At 67.8% G+C, this 20,665-nt stretch overlaps 3 protein-coding genes across 6 annotated transcripts in view; 2 read left to right on the forward strand and 1 right to left on the reverse strand.

The window, feature by feature from the left end:
* The window catches only part of ARPC4 (actin related protein 2/3 complex subunit 4), a 3,601-nt gene extending 3,404 nt beyond the window's left edge, over positions 1-197 (forward strand). The window contains exon 4 of the mRNA XM_065552758.1: positions 144-197. Coding sequence (XP_065408830.1) covers positions 144-197 — 54 coding nt within the window. The remainder of the gene's footprint in view (positions 1-143) is intronic.
* TTLL3 (tubulin tyrosine ligase like 3) lies at positions 165-16,036 on the forward strand. 4 transcript variants are annotated; one of them, XM_065552815.1, is made up of 14 exons: positions 166-319; positions 1,506-1,591; positions 2,388-2,489; positions 3,048-3,157; positions 4,839-5,098; positions 5,879-5,940; positions 6,638-6,766; positions 7,008-7,122; positions 7,614-7,748; positions 9,020-9,212; positions 9,292-9,440; positions 9,769-10,012; positions 10,153-10,588; positions 11,304-13,416. In XM_065552815.1, exons 1-14 carry the CDS (start codon positions 280-282, stop codon positions 12,117-12,119), a joined length of 2,877 nt encoding a protein of 958 aa, XP_065408887.1. In that variant the 5' UTR covers positions 166-279; the 3' UTR covers positions 12,120-13,416. The 4 variants fall into 4 exon arrangements, with proteins under 4 accessions (XP_065408889.1, XP_065408887.1, XP_065408888.1 ...); XM_065552817.1 differs by lacking the exon at positions 7,614-7,748 and having other exon boundaries at positions 165-319; XM_065552816.1 differs by lacking the exon at positions 2,388-2,489.
* On the reverse strand, positions 13,985-20,228 carry RPUSD3 (RNA pseudouridine synthase D3). Its single transcript, XM_065552862.1, is given in 10 exon segments — positions 13,985-15,994; positions 16,821-16,960; positions 17,119-17,245; positions 17,385-17,469; positions 17,752-17,819; positions 17,821-17,860; positions 18,302-18,398; positions 18,600-18,644; positions 18,923-19,065; positions 20,071-20,228. Coding segments are annotated over 10 exon segments (996 nt in total). The 5' UTR covers positions 20,139-20,228; the 3' UTR covers positions 13,985-15,811.
* Positions 20,229-20,665: the final 437 nt, after the last annotated feature.

Consider the following 20,665-nt stretch of genomic DNA (forward strand, 5'->3'; position numbering starts at 1 on the left):
CCCTGCCGGGGGGGGGGCGCACATTGGGGGGGGCGGTTGGGGAAGGGGGGAAGAGGCCCTGCCCCGCGGGGGGGCGGTTGGGGAAGGAGGGGGGAGAGGCCCTGCCGGGGGGGGGCGCACATTGCGGGGGCCGGTTGGGGAAGGGGGGAGAGGCCCTGCCGGGGGGGGGGGCGGGGGCGCTGCGAGCCGGGCTCTGAGCGGCCAGGCGAGCCCCGGCGAACGGGCGGGCTCGAACCCGAGCCCCGCCCTGATGTCACAGGGTCCCGCCCGCGCGTCGCCATGGAGACCCCACCACAGCCGGGCGCTCGGGCCGAGCGGGGTAGGGCCCGGCCCGGGTCTCGGGGATTGGGGCGGTATAGAGGGTGGGGGGGTCTGTGGGGTTCGGGGTCTGTGTGGGGATTGGGGCGATATAGAGGGTGGGGGAGGGTTGGGGGGTTCGGGGTCTGTGTGGGGATTGGGGCGATATAGAGGGCGGGGGGGTCAGTGTGGGGATTGGGGCGATATAGAGGGTGGGGGGGTCTGTGGGGTTCGGGGTCTGTGTGGGGATTGGGGCGATATAGAGGGTGGGGGGAGGGTTGGGGGGTTCGGGGTCTGTGTGGGGATTGGGGCGATATAGAGGGTGGGGGAGGGTCGGGGGGTTCGGGGTCAGTGTGGGGATTGGGGCGATATAGAGGGCGGGGGGGTCTGTGGGGTTCGGGGTCGTTGTGGGGATTGGGGCGATATAGAGGGCGGGGGCGGTCTGTGGGGTTTGGGGTCAGTGTGGGGATTGGGGCAATATAGAGGGCGGGGGGGGTCTGTGGGGTCAGTGTGGGGATTGGGGCGATATAGAGGGCGGGGGGGTCAGTGTGGGGATTGGGGCGGTATAGAGGGTGGGGGGGTCTGTGGGGTTTGGGGTCAGTGTGGGGATTGGAGCGGTATAGAGGGTGGGGGGGTCTGTGGGGTTCGGGGTCAGTGTGGGGATTGGAGCGGTATAGAGGGCGGGGGGGGTCTGTGGGGTTGGGGGTCAGTGTGGGTATTGGGGCGATATAGGGGGCGGGGGGATCAGTGGGGGTGAGGGTTTGGTGTGGGGATGAGAAGGGCAGGGGTGATAGAGTCGGGGAGACGGAGTTGGGCTCCATGGCCTTGCTGGCTACCTGAGGCACGAGGGGCTGTATTGGCCGGTGCACCGGCTCTTACTTACTGCCCCCCAGCTGCCCCCATGGACCCAATGTGCTTTCTGGTAGTGCCGTGGCGAGGGGCTGTCAGGCTGCGGAGCCATCCTGGCTCCGCTCCCTTGGCCACAGGTGGGTAGGCGGTTTTGCCCCATGCGTGACTGGCCTTGGCCTTGGCCTGGGAGCTGGCGCCCCGGGGGTGGCGCCAGGGCTCTGCTGGAAGGGTGTTCGGGTCTCAGGCTGCCCAGGGGCCAAGTGCAGCCTGGTGGGAGCGTCAGCCCCTCGCGAGGGGCCCTGGCACTCGCTCGGGCACAGGGAGACGCAGCTGCACCCGTTTCTCCCTCTCCCTCTGAGGTGGCTGGCTGGGAGCTGAGCCATGCTGGCAGAGCCGGGCCCTGCAAGAGGCAGCGCAGAGAGCAACGGGCCCCATGGATTCCCAGGTGAGGGGGAGCGGAGGGGAGCGGAGCGGGCCCTGGGGGAGGGGCTGTGTCCAGCACTGGGGCTGCCTGGGGGCTCTCTGCAGCTCTGGGAAGCAGTGATGGCATGCCAGCCTAAGAGGCAAATGCCCCCTCCCGCCTGCCCAGCACGGCCCCGAGTGGGGGCTGCCAGAGACGAGCAGCAGCCCCCGAGAGCCCTGCTCAAGGACTGCGAGGCAGTGACCGTGTGGGGATCAGGACTGCAGGGGTTGTTCTGACTCTGCCACTCACTGGCTGTCTGGTCTTGGCCAAAACCCCCACCCCTCTGTGTGCCTCTGTTTCCCCATCTGGAGAATGCTGGGGCCTGACCTCAGTAATGTCTGTCGGGAGCTCTGAGCTGGGTGGGTGGCACTAGCCAAGTGTAGGGGCATCGATGTGACTCCTCAGCCGAGCCGCGCGGGAGGTGACAGTCATGGGCGTGGGGGGACGGGGAAGGTCTGAGGGAGGTGGGACAGCACGGCCAGTCCCAGGGACTCAATGAACTCTGCTAGCTCGTCTGCCCACACTGGGAGCCCAGCAGCCGCTGCCCAGTGGGGTAGGGTCAGCCCGAGCCATCTGGGCCTGAGACCGGCCTTAGCAGGAGCACAGGACACCCCCCCAGACTGGGAGCTTGGGTGTCCTGTACCCCTCCAGCCCCTCCCACAGAGACTGGCTTAGCCAGTGAAGCCTGCTCTGGGCACCATGCACCGTGGCAGGCTCCTCACAGAGGCTCAGCCCTGACGGCCTGGCCCTGATGTGCTGCTCTCCTGGCTGGACGTAGGTGCTGACGTTGAGGGGGATGCTGTCACCGAGAAGGCAGCTGTGCTCCCTGCCCGCCGCAAGGGCCCTGCTGCCCCTGGCCCCAGGAGGCAGCGGCAGGAAGGTAGGAGCCCTGCAGCTGGTCCCAGCCAGCCCTTCTCTCTGACCTCCCTGCCCCTTTTCTTTGGAGCCCCTCACTGCCATGGCTAGTCGCTGCAGCTGAGCAGAGCGACCCCAGGCGTGCAGGGCATGGCCTGGGCCAGCCCAAGGCACGTGGGCTCCCAGTGGAAGCATGCAGGGTCTGGCACCAGCGGAGAGTGTCCCTGGCTCGGTCCCTTTCCCCAGCCCTGGAGTGAACCGTTGTCTGACCAAGAGTCCCCCAGCCTGTTCTCCCCATGCTGCCCACTGCAGGGGACATGCCTCAGCCCATGACCCCCTATAGCCTGTCCCGGGGGCTATTCCTTGGCACATGACCTCCTCAGGGCTGGCAACACAGAGGGGGCCATTGCCCAGCCTCCTGGCTAGTGGCACTGCCAGGGAGCCAACCCCCACAGGGTCCCCGGAAACAACCGAAAGAGCAGAGTGCCATGGGCGAAGGCCCCCTGAGGACAGCCTGTCAGGCACGCTCCAGAGCTTGGAGTGGGTCTAGCAGAGGTGGCGCTGGGCTGTTCTCCCGTTCCAGGGCTCACAGCTCCTCCGAGCGATGGGCGTAGCCGGCGCAGCAGCGGCTGCTACCCTCTCAACCCAGAGCGCCTCAAGCAGGGCAGGCTGCACGTGGAGAGAGCCGTCAAGGTGAGGGGCTGTCTGCTGCGCCCTGCCTGCAGCCCATCTTCTACCCCAGAGCCCCCGCCTCCCGCCCCAGGCCTGCCTGCCCTTCCCTGGCCTCCACCGCGGGCCCTGCCTGCCCCTCCCGGCCCTGCCTGCAGCCCATCTTCTACCCCAGAGCCCCCGCCTCCCGCCCCAGGCCTGCCTGCCCTTCCCCGGCCTCCACCGCGGGTCCTGCCTGCCCCTCCCGGCCCTGCCTGCCCTTCCCCGGCCTCCACCGCGGGCCCTGCCTGCCCCTCCCGGCCCTGCCTGCAGCCCATCTTCTACCCCAGAGCCCCCGCCTCCCGCCCCAGGCCTGCCTGCCCCTCCCCGGCCTCCACCGCGGGCCCTGCCTGCCCCCTCCCGGCCCTGCCTGCAGCCCATCTTCTACCCCAGAGCCCCCGCCTCCCGCCCCAGGCCTGCCTGCCCCTCCCCGGCCTCCCCCCGCGGGCCCTGCCTGCCCCTCCCGGCCCTGCCTGCCCCTCCCCGGCCTCCCCCGCGGGCCCTGCCTGCCCCCGGTCCTGCCTGCCTCTCCTCCCCACCAGCCCTGTTTGGCCCTGCCCTGGTCCCTGCCTGCCCCTCCCCGGCCTCCCCGGGGCCTTACCTACCCCTCCGCAGCCTCCCCTGGGACCTACCCGCCCCTCCCCGGGGCCTTACCTACCCCTCCGCAGCCTCCCCTGGGACCTACCCGCCCCTCCCCGGCCTCCCCGGGGCCCTACCTGCCCCTCTGCAGCCTCCCCTGGGACCTGCCTGCCCCTCCCTGGCCTCCCCCGCCCCGCCTGCCCCTCTCCCTGGGCCCTACCTGCCCCTCTCTGCCTCCCCTTGGGCCTGTCTGCCCCTCCCCCGTCTCCCCTGGGCCCTAGCTGCCCCTCCCCTGTCTCCCCACATCATGCCTGCCCCTCCCTCCCCACCAGCCCTGATTGGCCCTCCCCTGGGCCCTACCTGCCCCCTCTCTGCCTCCCCTTGGGCCTGTCTGCCCCTCCCCCGTCTCCCCTGGGCCCTAGCTGCCCCTCCCCTGTCTCCCCACATCCTGTCTGCCCCTCCCTCCCCACCAGCCCTGATTGGCCCTCCCCTGGGCCCTACCTGCCCCTCCCCGGCCTCCCCAGGGCCCTGCCTTCCCCCCCCCCGCCCCGCCTGACCCTCTCCCTGGGCCCTGCCTGCCCCTCTCTGCCTCCCCCTGGGCCTGTCTGCCCCTCCCCCGTCTCCCCGCCCCCCGGCCCTGCCTCCCCCTCTCCTGCCTCCCCTGGGCCCTAGCTGCCCCTCCCCTGTCTCCCCCCATCCTGCCTGCCCCTTCCCTGCTTCCCCCCCCCAGGCTTCCCCCCCCCAGCCCTACCTGCCCCTCCCCTGCCTCCCCACCTGCCCAAAGGCCCTGTGGACACCTGGGCCCTGCCTGCCCCTTCCCTGCCCCACCCCATGCAGCCTCCCCAGGGCCCTGTAAACTCCCCCCACCTTCCCCATCCCCATACATGCCCCTCCCCCAGACATACTCTCCCCCAGCAAAGTCTCACATACCCCTAGCCCCCATGACCTTCCCCCACAGGCTTCACATGCCCTTGGCCTCCCCCCCAACCCCTCCACATCCCTCCACCCTGAGGCCTCACATGTCCCAGACACCCCCCTGCGCAGCCTTGTGTGGTCCTGCCTGCCTGAGCTCTGTCTGACCCCCCAGGGTGCCTGTCCTGCATGTCCATGCTAAGGGGGTCCAGGGCCCAGCTGCACCTTGGGCTCCCCTTGCATGGAGCATTCAGCTCCCTTCCCCCGCAGCAAAGGAAGATCTTCATGCTGCATGGCCCGTACCCCGTGATCCGGAGACTGCTGCGCAGCCGGGGCTGGGTGGAGAAGAAGGCCCCCAAGGCAGCACACAGATGGGAACGAGCGCCCGACGGCGAGGAGGATGGGGAGGGGACGACAGCGACGGTGCCGAGGAGGGTGAGAGTTGGGCACACGGAGGGGTCCGACAAAGCCCCCCCCCTCCCCCCACCGCCCAGGGCAGATCTTTCCTCTCCCAGTGCCAGGGCTCTCCTACTGCTCTGGCCATGGCTCTCCAAGGCAGGTCCCTGCTCAGGCCTGGGACTCGCTGGGGGCAGCAAGCTCAGGGGAGCATAACCGAGAAGGAGGGACAGCCTGGGCCCTGGCCCCAGGAGACTGCTGGGGAACCGCAATGCCTTGCTGTGGGGTGGCTCCAGATTCTGAGATACGCCTGGCCCGGTCCCTGGAGCGCCCCAGGCCTGCCAGGTCCCCAGGGAGCACCCCAGCCCTGCCAGGTCCCCCCATCCGAGTCCTTGAGAAGCGCCCGAGCCCTGCCAGGTCCCCCCATCTTGGTCCCCGGGGAGCGCCCCAGCCCTGCCAGGTCCCCCCATCCTGGGAGCGCCCCAGCCCTGCCAGGTCCCCGGGGAGCGCCCCAGCCCTGCCAAGTCCCCAGGGAGCGCCCCAGCCCTGCCAGGTCCCCGGGGAGCACCCCAGCCCTGCCAAGTCCCCGGGAGTGCCCCAGCCCTGCCAGGTCCCCAGAGAGCACCCCAGCCCTGCCAGGTCCCCGGGGAGCGCCCCAGCCCTGCCAGGTCCCCCTGTCCTGAGAGCGCCCCAGCCCTGCCAGGTCCCCGGGAGTGTGTGTGTCCCAAGATCAGAATGCTCAGCAGCGTGGGCCATCAGGCGCTGTGCCCGGGGCAGTGGTGCTCTGGCCTCCCTCTGGCTCTTGCTCTTCTTCCCCAGACGAGGAGGGCGAGGAAGAGGAGGAGCAGGATGATGACCCTGATGGCACCTACGACCTCATGGTTAGTTTGGGGGTGGAGGAGCCCAGGCCACCCCATCTCCCTGCACCCTCTAGCACAGGGGGAAGGTCGGCCTCACAGGAGCATCCACACAGAATTGCCTGCTGAGAGTAATGTGTTCAGGCCAGGGCAGAGCACAGGGGTGGGGCAGGGCGAGGGGGACGTTCAGGCGGGGGTGGGGCAAAGCACAGGGGCGGGGCAGGGCAGGGGGCATTCAGGCCAGGGCAAAGTGTGGGGGTGGGGCAGGGTGGGGGGAAGTTCAGGCTGGGGGGAGCATGGGGGTGGGGCAGGGCAGGGGGGCGTTCAGGTGAGGGCGGAGCGCGGGGGTGGAGCAGGGCTGGGGGACGTTCAGGTTGGGGCAGAGCGCGGGGGCGGGGCAGGGCAGGGGGCGTTCAGGCTGGGGCAGGGCAGGGGCAGCCCCTCGGAGCTGTCTGGCTGAGGAATTTGGCGAGGCTGGCGCTGGGTTCTGCTGGACCCTTGGCCATGGGAGTTGAAGTCCGGCACGTCCAGTGGCTGGGCTGTGGGCTGTGCTGGCCCGTCCCTCACAGACAGCTGCTGGGCATGGCCTGGGCCTGTCTGTGCCATGGAGGCGCTGGGTGCCCCAGCATTCAGCCCGCTGAGAAAGCCTAGGCAGGGCAGACCCGGCCGGGCGCCCCTGGGCTTCCCTGGCCCCTCACACCAGCCCCTCTCCCACGGGCAGTCGCGGCTGGTTCGCAACCAGATGCCCTATTTCATCTGGACTAATCGGCGAGATGCCATCGACGGCCGCTTCCTGCGCAAGGAGCAAGTGATGAACCACTACGCCAAGGCAGGCTCCTTCACCACCAAGGTGAGCACAGGGCGGCCACCAACCTTGCTGGGGGAGGCAGGGCATGGGGCTGGGGCCTGCACAGGGAGAGGGTGCACACATGGACCTGGGTGGGTGGGGGGTTGTCCATGGCCATGCAGGGACGGGGGTGCATACGTGGCCCTTGGTGGGCGAGGAGTGCGGGGAGCCATGGCCCCCTGGGTCTGAGACCCTGCGCTGCATGCGGGGGTCAGTCCCAAGCTGAAGCTCCGTTCTCTCCCAGGTGGGGCTGTGTCTGAACCTGCGGAACCTGCCTTGGTTCGACCAGGCCGATGCCGACACCTTCTTCCCCCGCTGCTACCGGCTGGGTGCCGAGGATGAGAAGCACGCCTTCATCGGTGAGTACTGCTGTGCGCTGGGGGGCACACTGCCCCAGGGAGGGGCGGCTCCCAGCTGGCCCTGGGGGAGGCCACGGGCTGTCCTCGGTGATGGGGGGGCTCCCATCTGGCTCCAGAGAGGCCAAGGGCTGTCCCGGGTGATGGGGGGCTCCCAGCTGGCCCCAGGGAGGCTGAGGGCTGTTCCGGGTGATGGGGGGGGGGCTCCCAGCTGGCCCCAGAGAGGCCAAGGGCTGTCCCGGGTGATGGTGGGGGGCTCCCAGCTGGCCCCAGAGAGGCCAAGGGCTGTCCTGGGTGATGTGGGACTCCTAGATGACCCTAGGGGTTGGGGGCTCCCCACCTTCCCAAGGGGCCCATTCTGAAAATTGAGCCATCTCCCTGAAAATCCAGCCTCCTTTGCTCCGACTTAGTGGCCACCCCAATATTAGCACTCCCCATGGCCCCCCCTTGCTCCGGGCCTGGACACCCAGTGGTGGTGACACCATCTCTTGCAGAGGATTTCTGGCTCACTGCCGCCCGGAACATCCTCAAAGTAGTGGTGAAAAGATACTGGAGCGCAGCTGCCCGGGGGGCTGGGGCAGCGGCGGCTTCCAGCACACAGGGGCCCAGGAAGGCCGGCGAGTCCGCAGGTAGGTGCTGGTCAGGAGAGCTGAGTGCACGGTGTGATGAGCGGGTCATGGTCCCACTGCCGAAGCCGCTTGCTTTACTCTCTGCGGCAGAGGGTTCCCCCACCATCCCCACCGCCACCTCCACTGCCGTTCCCCCACCGTCCCCACCACCACCATCCCACCCCCACTGCCACCAGTTCCCCCACCACCACCACCATCCCCACTGCCGCCGGTTCCCCCACCATCCCCACCACCACCTCCACTGCCGCCGGTTCCCCCACCGTCCCCACCACCACCATCCCACCCCCACTGCCACCAGTTCCCCCACCACCACCACCATCCCCACTGCCGCCGGTTCCCCCACCGTCCCCACCGCCACCTCCACTGCCGCCGGTTCCCCTACTGCCCCCACCACCAACACCACTGCCGCCGGTTCCCCCACCGTCCCCACCACCACCATCCCACCCCCACTGCCACCAGTTCTCCCACCACCACCACCATCCCCACTGCCGCCGGTTCCCCCACCGTCCCCACCACCACCTCCACTGCCGCCGGTTCCCCTACTGCCCCCACCACCAACACCACCCCTCCATCCCCATCCCCACTGCTGCCACCATCCCCATCCCCGTTGCTGCCCTGCCCCGAGAGCAGCACACGTCCCCCTGTGACTGCTTCAGCACTCACCCGAGAGCATCTGTCACAGCGGCTGTGGCCTTCCCTGTGGGAGCTGCAATTAGATCAGGCTGAGCTACCAGGACTCTGAGCGCTGCCTCTGCCTGGTGGGCCCGGCAGAGGGAGTGGGCTGTGCAGGGGGCCTGGGCTGTGAGAGCAGCGGGGGAGTCCTGAGGGGGCCAGGTCCCAGGGTAGCTCGCTGCCCCCATGCCGGCAGAGCCCAGCCCTTGTAGGCAGCTAGGGACCTCCCCCTCCCACCCCGTGGCTCCCGGCAGGCAGGAGAGCAGGGTTATGTGCTGGAGCATGGGGGAGAGTCGAGGAGTGCGGGGAGCCATGGCCCCCTGGGTCTGAGACCCTGAGCTGCATGCGGGGGTCAGTCCCAAGCTGAAGCTCCGTTCTCTCCCAGGTGGGGCTGTGTCTGAACCTGCGGAACCTGCCTTGGTTCGACCAGGTGCAGACCCCACAGGAGGGAGATGCTCTGCTGGCCTCTCCCCCACCCTTTGGCCGGAATGTGCTGTGCTCCCTAGAGCCCCAGGGCTCACCGGCAGCACCCACCCACGCGATGCACCCTCTGTGTGATGCCATGAGCCCTGCCAGCTGGCTTGCTCTCCCCCATTCAGAGTCCCCAAGAGAGACTGGTGGGAAGAAGGGCAGCCCCCTGCCACCCCAGCTCATCGAGACGGCCCTGCAGGCCTGCGAGGAGCACCTGAGCAGCCTGACACACCAGGATATAGACAGGGAGCCCGAGTCCCCTCTCTGCATGACGGGGGCACGGTGGGGGGACTTCCTGCGCGCCTACTACCAGGTGATTCAGTAAGTGCTGCGGGGCGGGGCCCGGGGGGGAGGAGGGGAGCTCTCCTGCTCTGCTCTGAGCTGGGCTGTCTGACTGCAGCGAAGGGGCGCTCCTGGACCAGCTGGGCTCCCACGTCGAACAGTGCGAGCACGTCCTGCAGCGCCTGGCCGAGGTGCTCCCACAGCTGGAGATGGAGGGGGACCGCAATATCTGGATTGTGAAGCCAGGCGCCAAGTCGCGGGGCAGAGGTAAGGCTCGGTCCTGCCGCCGTGGGGAATGGGGACGGTTCCGCGGGAGATGCTGAGGCCTACCTGGCCGAAGCCAGAAACCCCGATCCCACTGTCTGTGGCTGCGGGGGGCAAGGGAGCCTGGCACTGAGACACTGGCCAAGCAATAGGTACGACCTCCCGCGAACCAATCCCCCCAGCCTGCCCCCTGCCTGCACAGTGAGTGGGGCAGCCCTGTGCTTTGCTGTGGGGCTGCTCAGTCACTGGCAGAGGCTCTGCGCTCTGTTTGGCCTTGGCTGCAGCCTGTGTGCAGTGCTGTGTGTCATGGGGCTGCTGGGCTCGCCCCCAGGAATCATCTGCATGGACCGCCTGGAGGAGATGCTGAAGCTGGTGGATTGCGACCCCATGATCGTGAAGGACGGCAAGTGGGTGGTGCAGAAATACATCGAGAGACCCCTGCTCATCCACGACACCAAGTTCGACCTGCGACAGTGGTTCCTGGTGACGGACTGGAACCCGCTCACCATCTGGTTCTACCGAGACAGCTACCTCCGCTTCTGCACGCAGCCCTTCTCCCTGCACAACCTGGACACGTGAGTGCCTGGGGGAAGGGGCTGCACCTCCCCAGCCGCTGCTCCCCAGCCCTGCCTCAGCTGTCCTGGGCGCCAGGGCGAGGTCCCAGGCGGGGGCAGTGTGCAGCTGTGGGCACTGAGCCCCTTTCTCTCGGTCCCAGCTCCATCCACCTGTGCAATAACTCCATCCAGAGGCACTACGAGAACTCGCTGAGCCGCCACCCCCAGCTGCCCCCCGACAACATGTGGTCATCGCAGCAGTTCCAGGCCCACCTGCAGCAGGCGGGGGCGGCAGGCGCCTGGCAGGAGGTGATCGTCCCGGGCATGAAGGCGGCCATCATCCACACCATGCAGACCTCCCAGGACGTGGTGGAGTTCCGCAAGAGCAGCTTTGAGCTATACGGGGCAGACTTCATGTTCGGGGAGAATTGCCAGCCCTGGCTGATCGAGATCAACGCCAGCCCCACCATGGCGGCCTCCACGGCCGTGACCAGCCGGCTGTGCGCCAGCGTTCAGGAGGACACGCTCCGTGTGGTCATTGACCGCAAGCATGACCGCAGCTGCCACACGGGGGCCTTTGAGCTCATCTACAAGCAGGTGAGTCCCCAGCAGCCCTGCATGGACCGGCTGAGCTGGGACGGGAGAGCACCCAGGGGTGGCCCAGCCCTGCACGGACCGGCTGAGTTGGGAGGGGGCCCAGAGAGCACCCAGGGGTGGCCCAGCCCTGCACGGACCGGCTGAGTTGGGAGGGGGCCCAGAGAGCGCCCAGGGGGAGGCCAGCCCCAGGGCCAGGAGCAGCAGTGCCACTTAGCATAGGCCCGGCAGGGGCTGCCCCTCACCCCCTCCAGTGGGGACTGGTGTGGGACTCAGTAGGGGGCACTCTCTCCTTGGGATCAGTGCTACCCCTTGGGCACTAGAGTGTTCTGTGCTGCTGCACAGATCTAGTTACAAGGGAACCAGCCCTGAGTCCTACCCACCCATGATCCCCACGCATTGCGGAGTGAGCCCTGTTGCCTGACCTCACCCCGCCAGGGGACCTCCCAGAATGTCCCTTCAGCCACAGGGGCCATGTGCTACTTGTCACTGCCTGCCCAGGCTGTGCACAGCGGCCACATGCCAGCCCGCTACTGGGGGCTTTCCCTGCCCCTTCCCAGAGTGGGCCAGCATCTAACAGCCACCCAGGGGCACTGGACTAATCCAAAGGCAGCAGCCCAGCCCAGCAGGGCATCCATGCCCAGGGCCCTGCAGGCACTCCTAGCCCAGGCAGGGCCACAGGGCTCTGCACTGAGCACTCTCCTGCCTTCTCCCGCAGGCGGCTGTCGACGTGCCCCAATACGTAGGAATAAGCCTTTTGGTGGAAGGATCCACTGTCAAAAAGCCACGGCCTCCAAACCACAGACTCTCCCCCAGTGCCAGCCCCAGGCCGGGCCCCAGTGTGCCCAGCTGCCCGCAGCACTTCCAAGCACTCCCACAGAGCTCCCCTCGTGGGCCCAGGGCTCCACAGCTCGCCAGGGCCCCTGCGCCAGTCAGCGGCAAGGAGAACAGAGCCAGGGAGCTGGGGGCCGCCAACAGGGCCTCTGCTGCAGCTGGCACCCGGCCGAAGCTGCCCAGCAAGGTGCGAGCCGGACCAGGCAGGAGGCTGCTAGAGCTGCACAGCGCGGCCACCTCCCCGCTGGGGGACAAGCTGGTGCCGCTGGGCCAGCCCAGGCTCTGTCAGAAGTGCAGCTCCCAGGGGCCAGTCCCCAGCCCCAGGGCACCCCCACGCCTCCAGCTCAGCAAAGCCAACGGCCCCAAGGGGCAGCTGCAGAGGCCAGCCCGGCAGCCAGGTAGGGAGCTGCAGCTGCACGTGCGGGACTTATGCACCTTCCAGCTGGGCTGTGGGCACGCTGCCACCCCCACTCACCCCCTTGCTTGCTCTCCAGGGAAGCCCAGTGTGCCAGAGCGCCAGTGGGGGCATGCCCAGGCTGCGCTGCGGGAGAGGCCCCCAGCCCCTCCTGCCAGGCCTGGCCAGCAGTGTGCCAGGGGCTGGCCACGCAGGGCCCCCCACCCAGCCTCCGCCCCTGAGCTCGGGGCCTTGCACATGGCTGTGGGCAGAAGGAAGCAGAAGAGAGACAGGCTGTGCAGGTGATGGAGGGAGCTGCCCCTGGGGCTGCTGGCAGCAGCGAGGGAGTCATGCCAGGGGCTGGTGCCCTCCAATAAAGGGATCAAGAGAAGGAGCTGGAGTTTGTAATGTGGGCAGGAAATGCAGCCTGGTGCTGCCTTCACTTGGGGGGTGGCTGGCAGGGCCAGGGCCTGGGGCCAGCTGCAGCCTCCACATCCCAGGAGGCAGCCCCCTTTCCGCTTGCCTTTGGCACACAGGGTTGCTGCTTGGCTTCTCTGGCCTGTCTCCTTTCCACAGCTGAAATGGGAAGTGGTGTGTGCAGCGCTCTGCCCTGCGCTGCGGGGTGGGTGGGCAGGTTGGGTGCTGTACTGGGTGGGGGGTGGGGGGCAGAGCTGGGCACTACCCTGGCCCGGGTTATGGCATGGAGCTGGGCACTGCTCTGGGGGAGGGAGGTGGGTACTGCACTGGGCAGGGGAGGGAGGGCATGGAGCCAGGCACCCCCACCCTGGCAGAGGCGGTGAACAAGCTTCAGGCTGTAGGGTAGGGAGCAAGGCCTGTGGTCCAGCTGAATGGGGCTAGGCCCTGGGGAGGGACTGGCCAGACCCCAGTTCAGGCCTTGCCCGTGCCTATTTGTCCTTCCTTCCCAGGCCCCCCCAGAGACGTGCAGGCTCCAAGGCCTCTGCTGCCCTGCTGGAAACCCCTGGGCTGGTTTGCACCCTGGCAGCAAGGCAGTCACCTCCAGCAGTGAACCCGAGTGCTCGGGGCATGGCCCTCTGCCCTGCTCACCTGCTCTGAGGCCAGGAGCCCACCTGGCTGTGCCGGAGTCACCCTCCCGCAGGACTGGCCTCAGCTGAGGGCCCACAGCAGCAAGGGGCAGTGGGTTGCCCCATTCTGTTGGACTCTGCCTGTGAAACTGTCCTGTGGGGGGCAGGGCGCATGTCTGAGGGCACCTGGCACTGCAGAAGGCAGGGGAGCCCCCCCAAGGACCCCACCCAGAGTGGAGAGGGGGCAGGGCAGAGAACGGTCACAGCAGTTCAGCCAGTGCTTTGGCTGTAGCCCCCGGGACTGAGGCAGAGAAGGAGCAAGGTGGGGGGAGGATGCCCTGAGACCATGGCGCAAGCGGTCGGGGGGCTGGAACTAGGAGTGCAGGGGTTTGCCGTGGTTTCCATCATATCCAGGGTTTGCAGTTTGGCTCAGCGCCCCTGCAAGCGGCCAGCCTGGCACTGGTGGGAGGGGAACATGATACAGCACGGTGTGGGGCGCAGTGGAGACAGGCCAGGACCTGCACCCTGATCCCTTCACTGCAAGCTTCCCCCAAAGGCAGCCCCCCCCACCATGAGCAACCCCTTGGTTTCACTGCATCGGGACCAGCTGTAGGCTGGGCTCTCCGCCCCCCTGCTGGACTGGACCACTTCACAACACCGCAGTGGGGCTGGGGGAGGACACAGAGCACAGGACTGTCACACACAACCTGAGCGCACCCTACTAGACCATGTGTTCAGCTTCTGTGTCTCAGTGGGCTGCAGCACCCTGACCGTGGTGGCACAGACTCTGCCAGTTACCCTAGGCCCCCAGACCAGGGCTGAGCCCCCAAACTGCCCACTAGGCATTCTGGGATGCAGCTCGCCTCTTCAGAGCACTGCAGTGAAAGCAGCCAGACAGAGGTTCCAAACCCAGTCACTCTTCGCTACCACCAGCTAGTCAGACAAAATAAAACCCTGCCCAGAGCCCCTGCCTCAGTTCCTCACCCCTCTGGAGTGGCCAAGATCTCCTTCTGCAGCGACTCATGGGAGTCCCACTCTGCTGGCTGGGCCGACGGGCAGAAATGGCCCCTATGGCCCTGCTCTGGAAGCAGGATTCCCAGGCCTCTAGCATGGGCCTGGAGTCTCCAGGAATGAAAGATTAAGCTTTAATTAAAGATTGTGTCATGTAACCAAAACAGGCAGTGCTACCTGTGAGCGCCTCAGCGTTTATAAACCCCACCTCCAACACCTGGCTCCTCAGGCTGCTTCTGGGGATTCAACTGCTCCAAGCCCCCCCTTGCAGACTGTTCCCAGCACAGGCACCCGTCCCTGGGGGTACAACTGCCCCCCTCTCCCTGGGCTGGAGGGGGCAACCTCCACCTACATGGAGGTGTCCAATGATCCAGCAGTTTCATGTTTTGTACATGGATTCCCCCACATCCCCCAGGATGTACACTGGGAGTGCATACACCAGAAAGCCAGAGCCCCCCACACCTGCATCTGCCCTTGCCTGGGAGGATTTGGCACCATGGTTCGGATGCAGTCTGGGCACCTACACCTTTAAAACACAGAAAATACCCTAGTTCTAACACACGGGAGCACAGGGTATCTGTGCTGGCCCCGCTGCTCTGATGTCTCCAGCAGCAGGACTCCATGGCCATGAACAGGGCACAAGGGGGCTGCCCTCTGGGGAGAAGCCCCTGAAGGCCACACTCACAGGCAGGGCCAGGGCCAGAGAAATTGTCTCTCCAAGGGGGCTTTCTGCTCTGTGGCCAGGAAGAGGCCTGCAGGGCCATGGCATTCAACAGCCTGTCAGGGCTCCCCTCCAAGCTGGGCCCTGTTCCCCCACCGGTCAAGCTGAACTGGGCCTGGGAGGGGTTCCTGCTGCACCCCACAGGGCAGCCTCACACCCAAGAGGGGGAAATGAACCGCTACTGCTCACAACTCCTTTGCAGACTGGCAGCTCCTTGCAACAGCTTATTCCTAGTGGCAGCCAGTGCAAGGGCCTCTGGGACATGCTCACTGCTGCCGTCTCCCCCTGTGAAACCTGCTGGGCTGGGGGGGCCTGGATCTTTGAGTCCCTGCCCTCCGGGTTCTAGCCCCACCCGCCCAGGAGCACGGTGCCAGCACACACAGGGCTGTAAAGCTGCTCGGAGACACCCCTCCCCGGAGCGTGGGGCGAGGTGCTGTCGCCGCATGGAGCGCCAGTGGGAGATGGGCTATGCTGTGTCTGCACGCAGTCGGGCTGGCCCCCCAGGCTAGCTGCAGGACGCACCCCTGCCAGGCAGGGCCACCACGGCTCTGCTCAAACAGCTGACTGTAACCCCAGCCCCACGAGCACCAGGGAACAGCAGGGGCGTAGCTGGGGCCACACTGGTTTGGTGGGACAATTGCAGGTGGGGGCAGCAGTGTGGGTCCTGCCTCCAAGGAGGGGCTGCTGATCCCAGCTGCTGGGGAGCACCGACCCTGTCCCTGACGCAGCGCTGAACACCCATGAAACAGAGGGGACATGGGACGGGCCAGGGAGGCCAAAGGCCCTTGCACAGGTGCAGCTGACAGAACCAGAGGGGGTCACGAGACAAGACCCCAAACCAACCCTTTGGCAAGGCTGAGAAATGGGGGGTGGGGGGGCCTGGGGAAGAGCAGGAAAGGTCCCGAGTGGCAGAAGGATCCCTGCCAGCAGTGGGAGCTCCAGTTTGGGCCCTGTAAAGATCAATATGGCTAAACCCGAGAACCAGTCTGTTGGTGGCACACACCAGGTGGGGCGCCAGGGGGGCTGTCCTGCCACACCCCCACACCGAGAGGGAGGAGTCTGGAGCAGCAGCCCAGCGGCGCCAACATCCTGCACGGAGCCTTCCAGGAAGAGGGGGAAGGCTGTATGTTCACGGCTATTCAGCCACCCCGGAGACCGTCCCTGCGAGGAGTCCCACCAGCGGGACGCAGAGACCCGAACCTAGAGCTCTGGGGGCAGCCCCGTCACGGCGCACTCTGGTCCCCCGGGAGTCCCAGCAGATGGAGCGTCTGGAGGAAGAAGGGCGGCGGCGGCGCAGTGAGAATCGCTGTCGGGAGCAGCAGCTGGTGCAGGTGGAGATGCAGTGGCAGGCGATGCAGCAGCTGCTGAGTGAGGCGCAGCCTGCGGAGCAGCTGCTCGCCCAGGACCTGCAGAGAGAGAGAAATGGGGGCTCAGGAGCCCTCGAGTCGCCCCCCCCCCCCCGTGCGGCACAGCAGGGATCCCCTCTGGTGTCTGAACGTGGCACTCAAAGGAGGCGACCAGGGCCAGGCCCCAGCTCTGCCAGCCGGCAGCACACAAGGGGGAGATGACATTGCTCTGTACAGATCCTCAGCCCATCCCACATGACAGTGCAGAGGCTGCAGGACCTGAGGCTGAAAACCCTCCTCTGAAGAGCGACTGAGGACTGGGATTGCTAGTGCGGACTGAGGTGAGCAAGAGGGGTCTGGAGATTGGACACTCCCAGCTCCTAACACAGGGAGACTCAATGAAATTCTAAACTGAGAAAAGGAAAGAGTCACACAATGCGTAAATCATTTGTGGAACTCACTGCCACAGGATGGCCCTGAGGACACGGAGAAGGACTGGATGGTAGGCAGCGAAGAAGGGATATTCAACCAGCTCCCAGAGACCAGGAGGAGGCCTAGTATGAGGCAGGTCGTACCCCTTCCTCTGCAGCGTCTGGTCTGGACGCTGGGCCAGGTGACCCCCGGGTCTCAGCCAGTCTGGCAAGTCCTATGTTCACCCACTCCGAGATGCCCCTCATTCCTGACCCGCAGCCCCCTGCTATCCCAGCCCTGGCCCCCTCCACGGCAGACCAGGCAAACCGCCCGGCATGCCAGGCTGACGGGGGCTTTGCATGCAGGGCTCAGCAATGACTGGCCACCCGAGGCCATGCCACAGCTCCAGCCCGAGCCGTGGGACCACAGCACGCAACCAGCAAAGGGGTGCCGGTGGCGGGGCAGAGCCCGGTACCTGTGTGTGCGGCAGAGCGCTCCCCGCAGGCAGCAGAAAGGGCTCCCCTAGGACCGTGCCCACACGGGCAGAGTACACGTGGTCGCCCAGCGCAGGACACAGCAGCAGCGTCAGGTGCACCAGGAGCTGGCCGGGAAAGGCTGTGGCAAGGAGAGTCGGGGTTAATACGGGTACCTCCCCCCCACCCTGCCCCCATCCATGGGCAGCAAACGCACCCTCAGCCCCTCCTGCCCAGGGCCCCTCCCTGACAAGGATGGCAGGAGACCTGGGTTGTCAGGAAGAGCTGAACATGCCCCACCTGTCATGGGCTGGAGCTGCACCAGGCCGCAGCCCGGAGCCGCGCCCAGCACCTTGTAGCGGGTCAGGGTTTGCTTCACCTCCTTCCTCTCCACGCTGCGTCGGGACGGCGCAGCCACCGGCACCACCTGCAACCAGAGCAGACCCAGGCGCTCAGGGAGAGGCTGGAGCCAGAGGGACTGGCCAGGCCCTGCAGCCATCCGCTCCCTGGGGCCCCACAGCCCTTTGCCCCCAGGACACAGCCCGCCGACTTAACTCTTTCCTTACCAGCTGCAGGTCCCCAACCTGCTCCAGCTTCAGTCCTGTGCGGATCTCCCCCTCCATGGCAGCTGGGACCCCGGCAGTGACAGCGCTGGGGGGAGGGAGAGGGGGTTACAAGGTGGCTGGGCTCCGGGAGATGAGTGGGATGAGTTAGTGCCCTGGGGCTCCAGGACAGCGCAGTCTCTGGCACATGGCCAGGTGCCCCACTGCGGGAGGGGGACACTCCACTTGCCAGCAGGGGGCAGGAGCACTCTGCAGGATGGGGCCCACTCACCAGTACGTGGGCAGGGGAGGGGGTTTCACTCACCGGTACGTGGGCAGGGGAGGGGGTTTCACTCACCAGTACGTGGGCAGGGGAGGGGGTTTCACTCACTGGTAAGTGGCGGGGGGGCGCCCTGCTCTCCGGAGCTGCGTGAAGAACGCATGGAGCTGCTGCGTGGTTGCCGGGGCAGCTGGAGAGAAGCACGAGGCCAGAGCTGTCCCTGGAGGAGGGGGCGTCAGGTTCAGTCCCATGGCACAGACGGTGCCAGAGATGGGAACACAGCGCTGAGCTATGGAAAGGCAGCGCCCTGCTCCCCCAGCACTCTCCCCACCCCCTCAGGGTCCCTCCCTTCCCTGCCCCCCCTGGGCCAGGCCCTCCCTCCCCTGGCCTCCCTGCCCCACCAGAACCAGCCCCTCCCTCCCCTGACCACCCCCCATGGCCCCCCTTGCTGCCCCCCCTGCAGCCTTCCCCACCCCCAGAACCCCTCCCCACCCCTTTCCTCAGGGCCCTACCCTACCCACACCAACCAGGCCCATGCCCTCCCATTCCCCCCAACCAGCCAGCCCCCTTCCTTCCCTCACCTGCCCGCCCCAGCAACCAATGACCAAGCACCCACTCCTCTCCGTGGGGAGCCAATCCCGGCCCTTCCCCACTCACTCACTTCCCAGCTGCTTTCACCACGTGGAGCTCAGGAGGGAGAGACAGCCTCTGGCTCAGGTCTGGGAGCAGCGAAACCAAACTCAGCTGCCCTGGACTGCCTGGGGGGGGGCACAGGGAAGGAGCCATGAGCATGGAGACCCGGCCCAACCCCCGACCCGTGTCACTCCTCCTGCTCTTGGGGCTGCGAGAGGCCAGGGGAACACCCCCTGCACCCCAGCTCCCCTCAGGCCGGGAGTGGAGGGACAAGCCCCTTCCTCCAGGCCTGGCACATGTGGGAGAAGTGAACCCCAAGCACTCACCTGTCACAGCCAGGCCCGGGGGCTTGCTGACGGCCACCAGTGGTCCTGAAACAAAGGAACAGGCCAGGTCAGGGAAAGCCGGGCAGCCCTCCCCAGCGTCCCAAACCCCTCTCCCTGGGCTTAAAGCCAGCCCAGACCCAGACCCAGGCACCCAGCCCGTGGCCGCACCCGCCGAGCAGCCAGCGCCCTCCCGCCCAGGCCTCAGCAGCCCCATCTCCCTGCACAGCAGGTCTGGCTGATTCCCCGCTGCCCCCCACGCTGCCCCCCGCCCCCCCCCCCAGTACCTGCCCCCCACCCCAGTACCTGCCCCCCACCCCCAGTACCTGCCCGATACACAACCGCTGCCTCCAGCAGCCCCAGCGCCTCCTGCCGGCTCCGCGGCCCGGCTGGCCCCAGGGTGCTGCCTCTGCCCGGGCCATCGGCCGCCTGCCTCCCCGGGCCCCCCGGCCTCAGGGGCTGCTGGTACCTGGGGGAAGGAAGGAGCGAGGGGAGCTGGGACCGAGCCGCAGAACCAGTGAGCGGGGCCTGCTGGGGTGGAGACGGGAACCGCATCTAGTCCTAGCAACGCCCCCTGACTCCTTGGGGGGAACCCCAGCGCAGCCCCCCTCCCAGCCCCCCTCCCCCAGCACAGCCCCCTCCCTTGTACAGCCTCCCCTCCCCCTCCACAGCCCCCTCCCTGGCACAGCCCCCCACCCTGTACAGCCTCCCCCTCCCCCCTCCACAGCCTCCTCCCCTGGCACAGCCCCCCACCCTGTACAGCCCCCCCTCCCCCTCCACAGCCCCCTCCCCTGGCACAGCCCCCCACCTTGTACAGGCCCCCTCCCCCTCCACAGCCCCCCTCCACAGCCCCCCTCCCCCAGCACAGCCCCCTCCCTTGTACAGCCTCCCCTCCCCCTCCACAGCCCCCTCCCCTGGCACAGCCCCCCACCCTGTACAGCCCCCCTCCCCCTCCACAGCCCCCCACCCTGTACAGCCTCCCCTCCCCCTCCACAGCCCCCCACCCTGTACAGCCCCCCACCCCCTCCACAGCCCCCCACCCTGTACAGCCCCCCCTCCCCCTCCACAGCCCCCCACCCTGTACAGCCCCCCTCCCCCTCCACAGCCCCCTCCCCTGGCACAGCCCCCCACCCTCCACAGCCCCCTCCCCTGGCACAGCCCCCCACCCTGTACAGGCCCCCTCCCCCTCCACAGCCCCCTCCCCTGGCACAGCCCCCCACCCTGTACAGCCCCCCCTCCCCCTCTACAGCCCCCTCCCCTGGCACAGCCCCCCACCCTGTACAGCCCCCCCTCTACAGCCCCCACCCTGTACAGCCCCCCTCCCCCTCCACAGCCCCCCACCCTGTACAGCCTCCCCTCCCCCTCCACAGCCCCCTCCCCTGGCACAGCCCCCCACCCTCGCCACAGATACCCTCCCTTGTACAGCCCCCCCTCCCCCGGCGCATCCCGCCCGGGCTGCCCCCTCCCCACTCACCAGGCCGGGGCGCTGCTGGGGGCCCGGGGTCTCCCCCGCGCGCGGAGCAGGAGCCGGGGCACCGCCATGGAGCGCGTGCGCGGGGCCGGCCGGGGGGGGGGCGGGCGCTGGAGAACCGGAAGTGCCCGCACAGATCGGCCCTGCCCCCTGCGCTCCCGCCCCGGCTCCCGCGCCCCGAGCAGCCCCCCCTTCTCCCTAGATTGGGCGCTGCATCGCCCCCGGACCGAGGCCTGCCCGCGGGGGGGGGGGAACCGGCCTGGTGTGCGGAGACCTGGGGGTGCTGTGGGGTGCAGGGACCTGGGGGTGCTGTGGGGTGCGGAGACCTGGGGGTGCTGTGGGGTGCAGGGACCTGGGGGTGCTGTGGGGTGCAGGGACCTGGGGGTGCTGTGGGGTGCGGAGACCTGGGGGTGCTGTGGGGTGCAGGGTCCCCGGCGATCTGCCCTGACCCAGAGCTTCCCCGCTGGGCTCTGGGTGCAGGTGTAACCCACACGTCTGGGCTGGTGTCTGTGACTGTCCCCTCCAGCCACACCGAGCCCACTGCGGGCTTGTCTACACCACACAGCTTTCAGGGACAAGAAGAAAAAAAAAGTTGTGA

This window comes from Chrysemys picta, chromosome 7 (assembly GCF_011386835.1).
Source record: "Chrysemys picta bellii isolate R12L10 chromosome 7, ASM1138683v2, whole genome shotgun sequence".
Lineage (NCBI taxonomy): Eukaryota > Metazoa > Chordata > Testudines > Emydidae > Chrysemys > Chrysemys picta.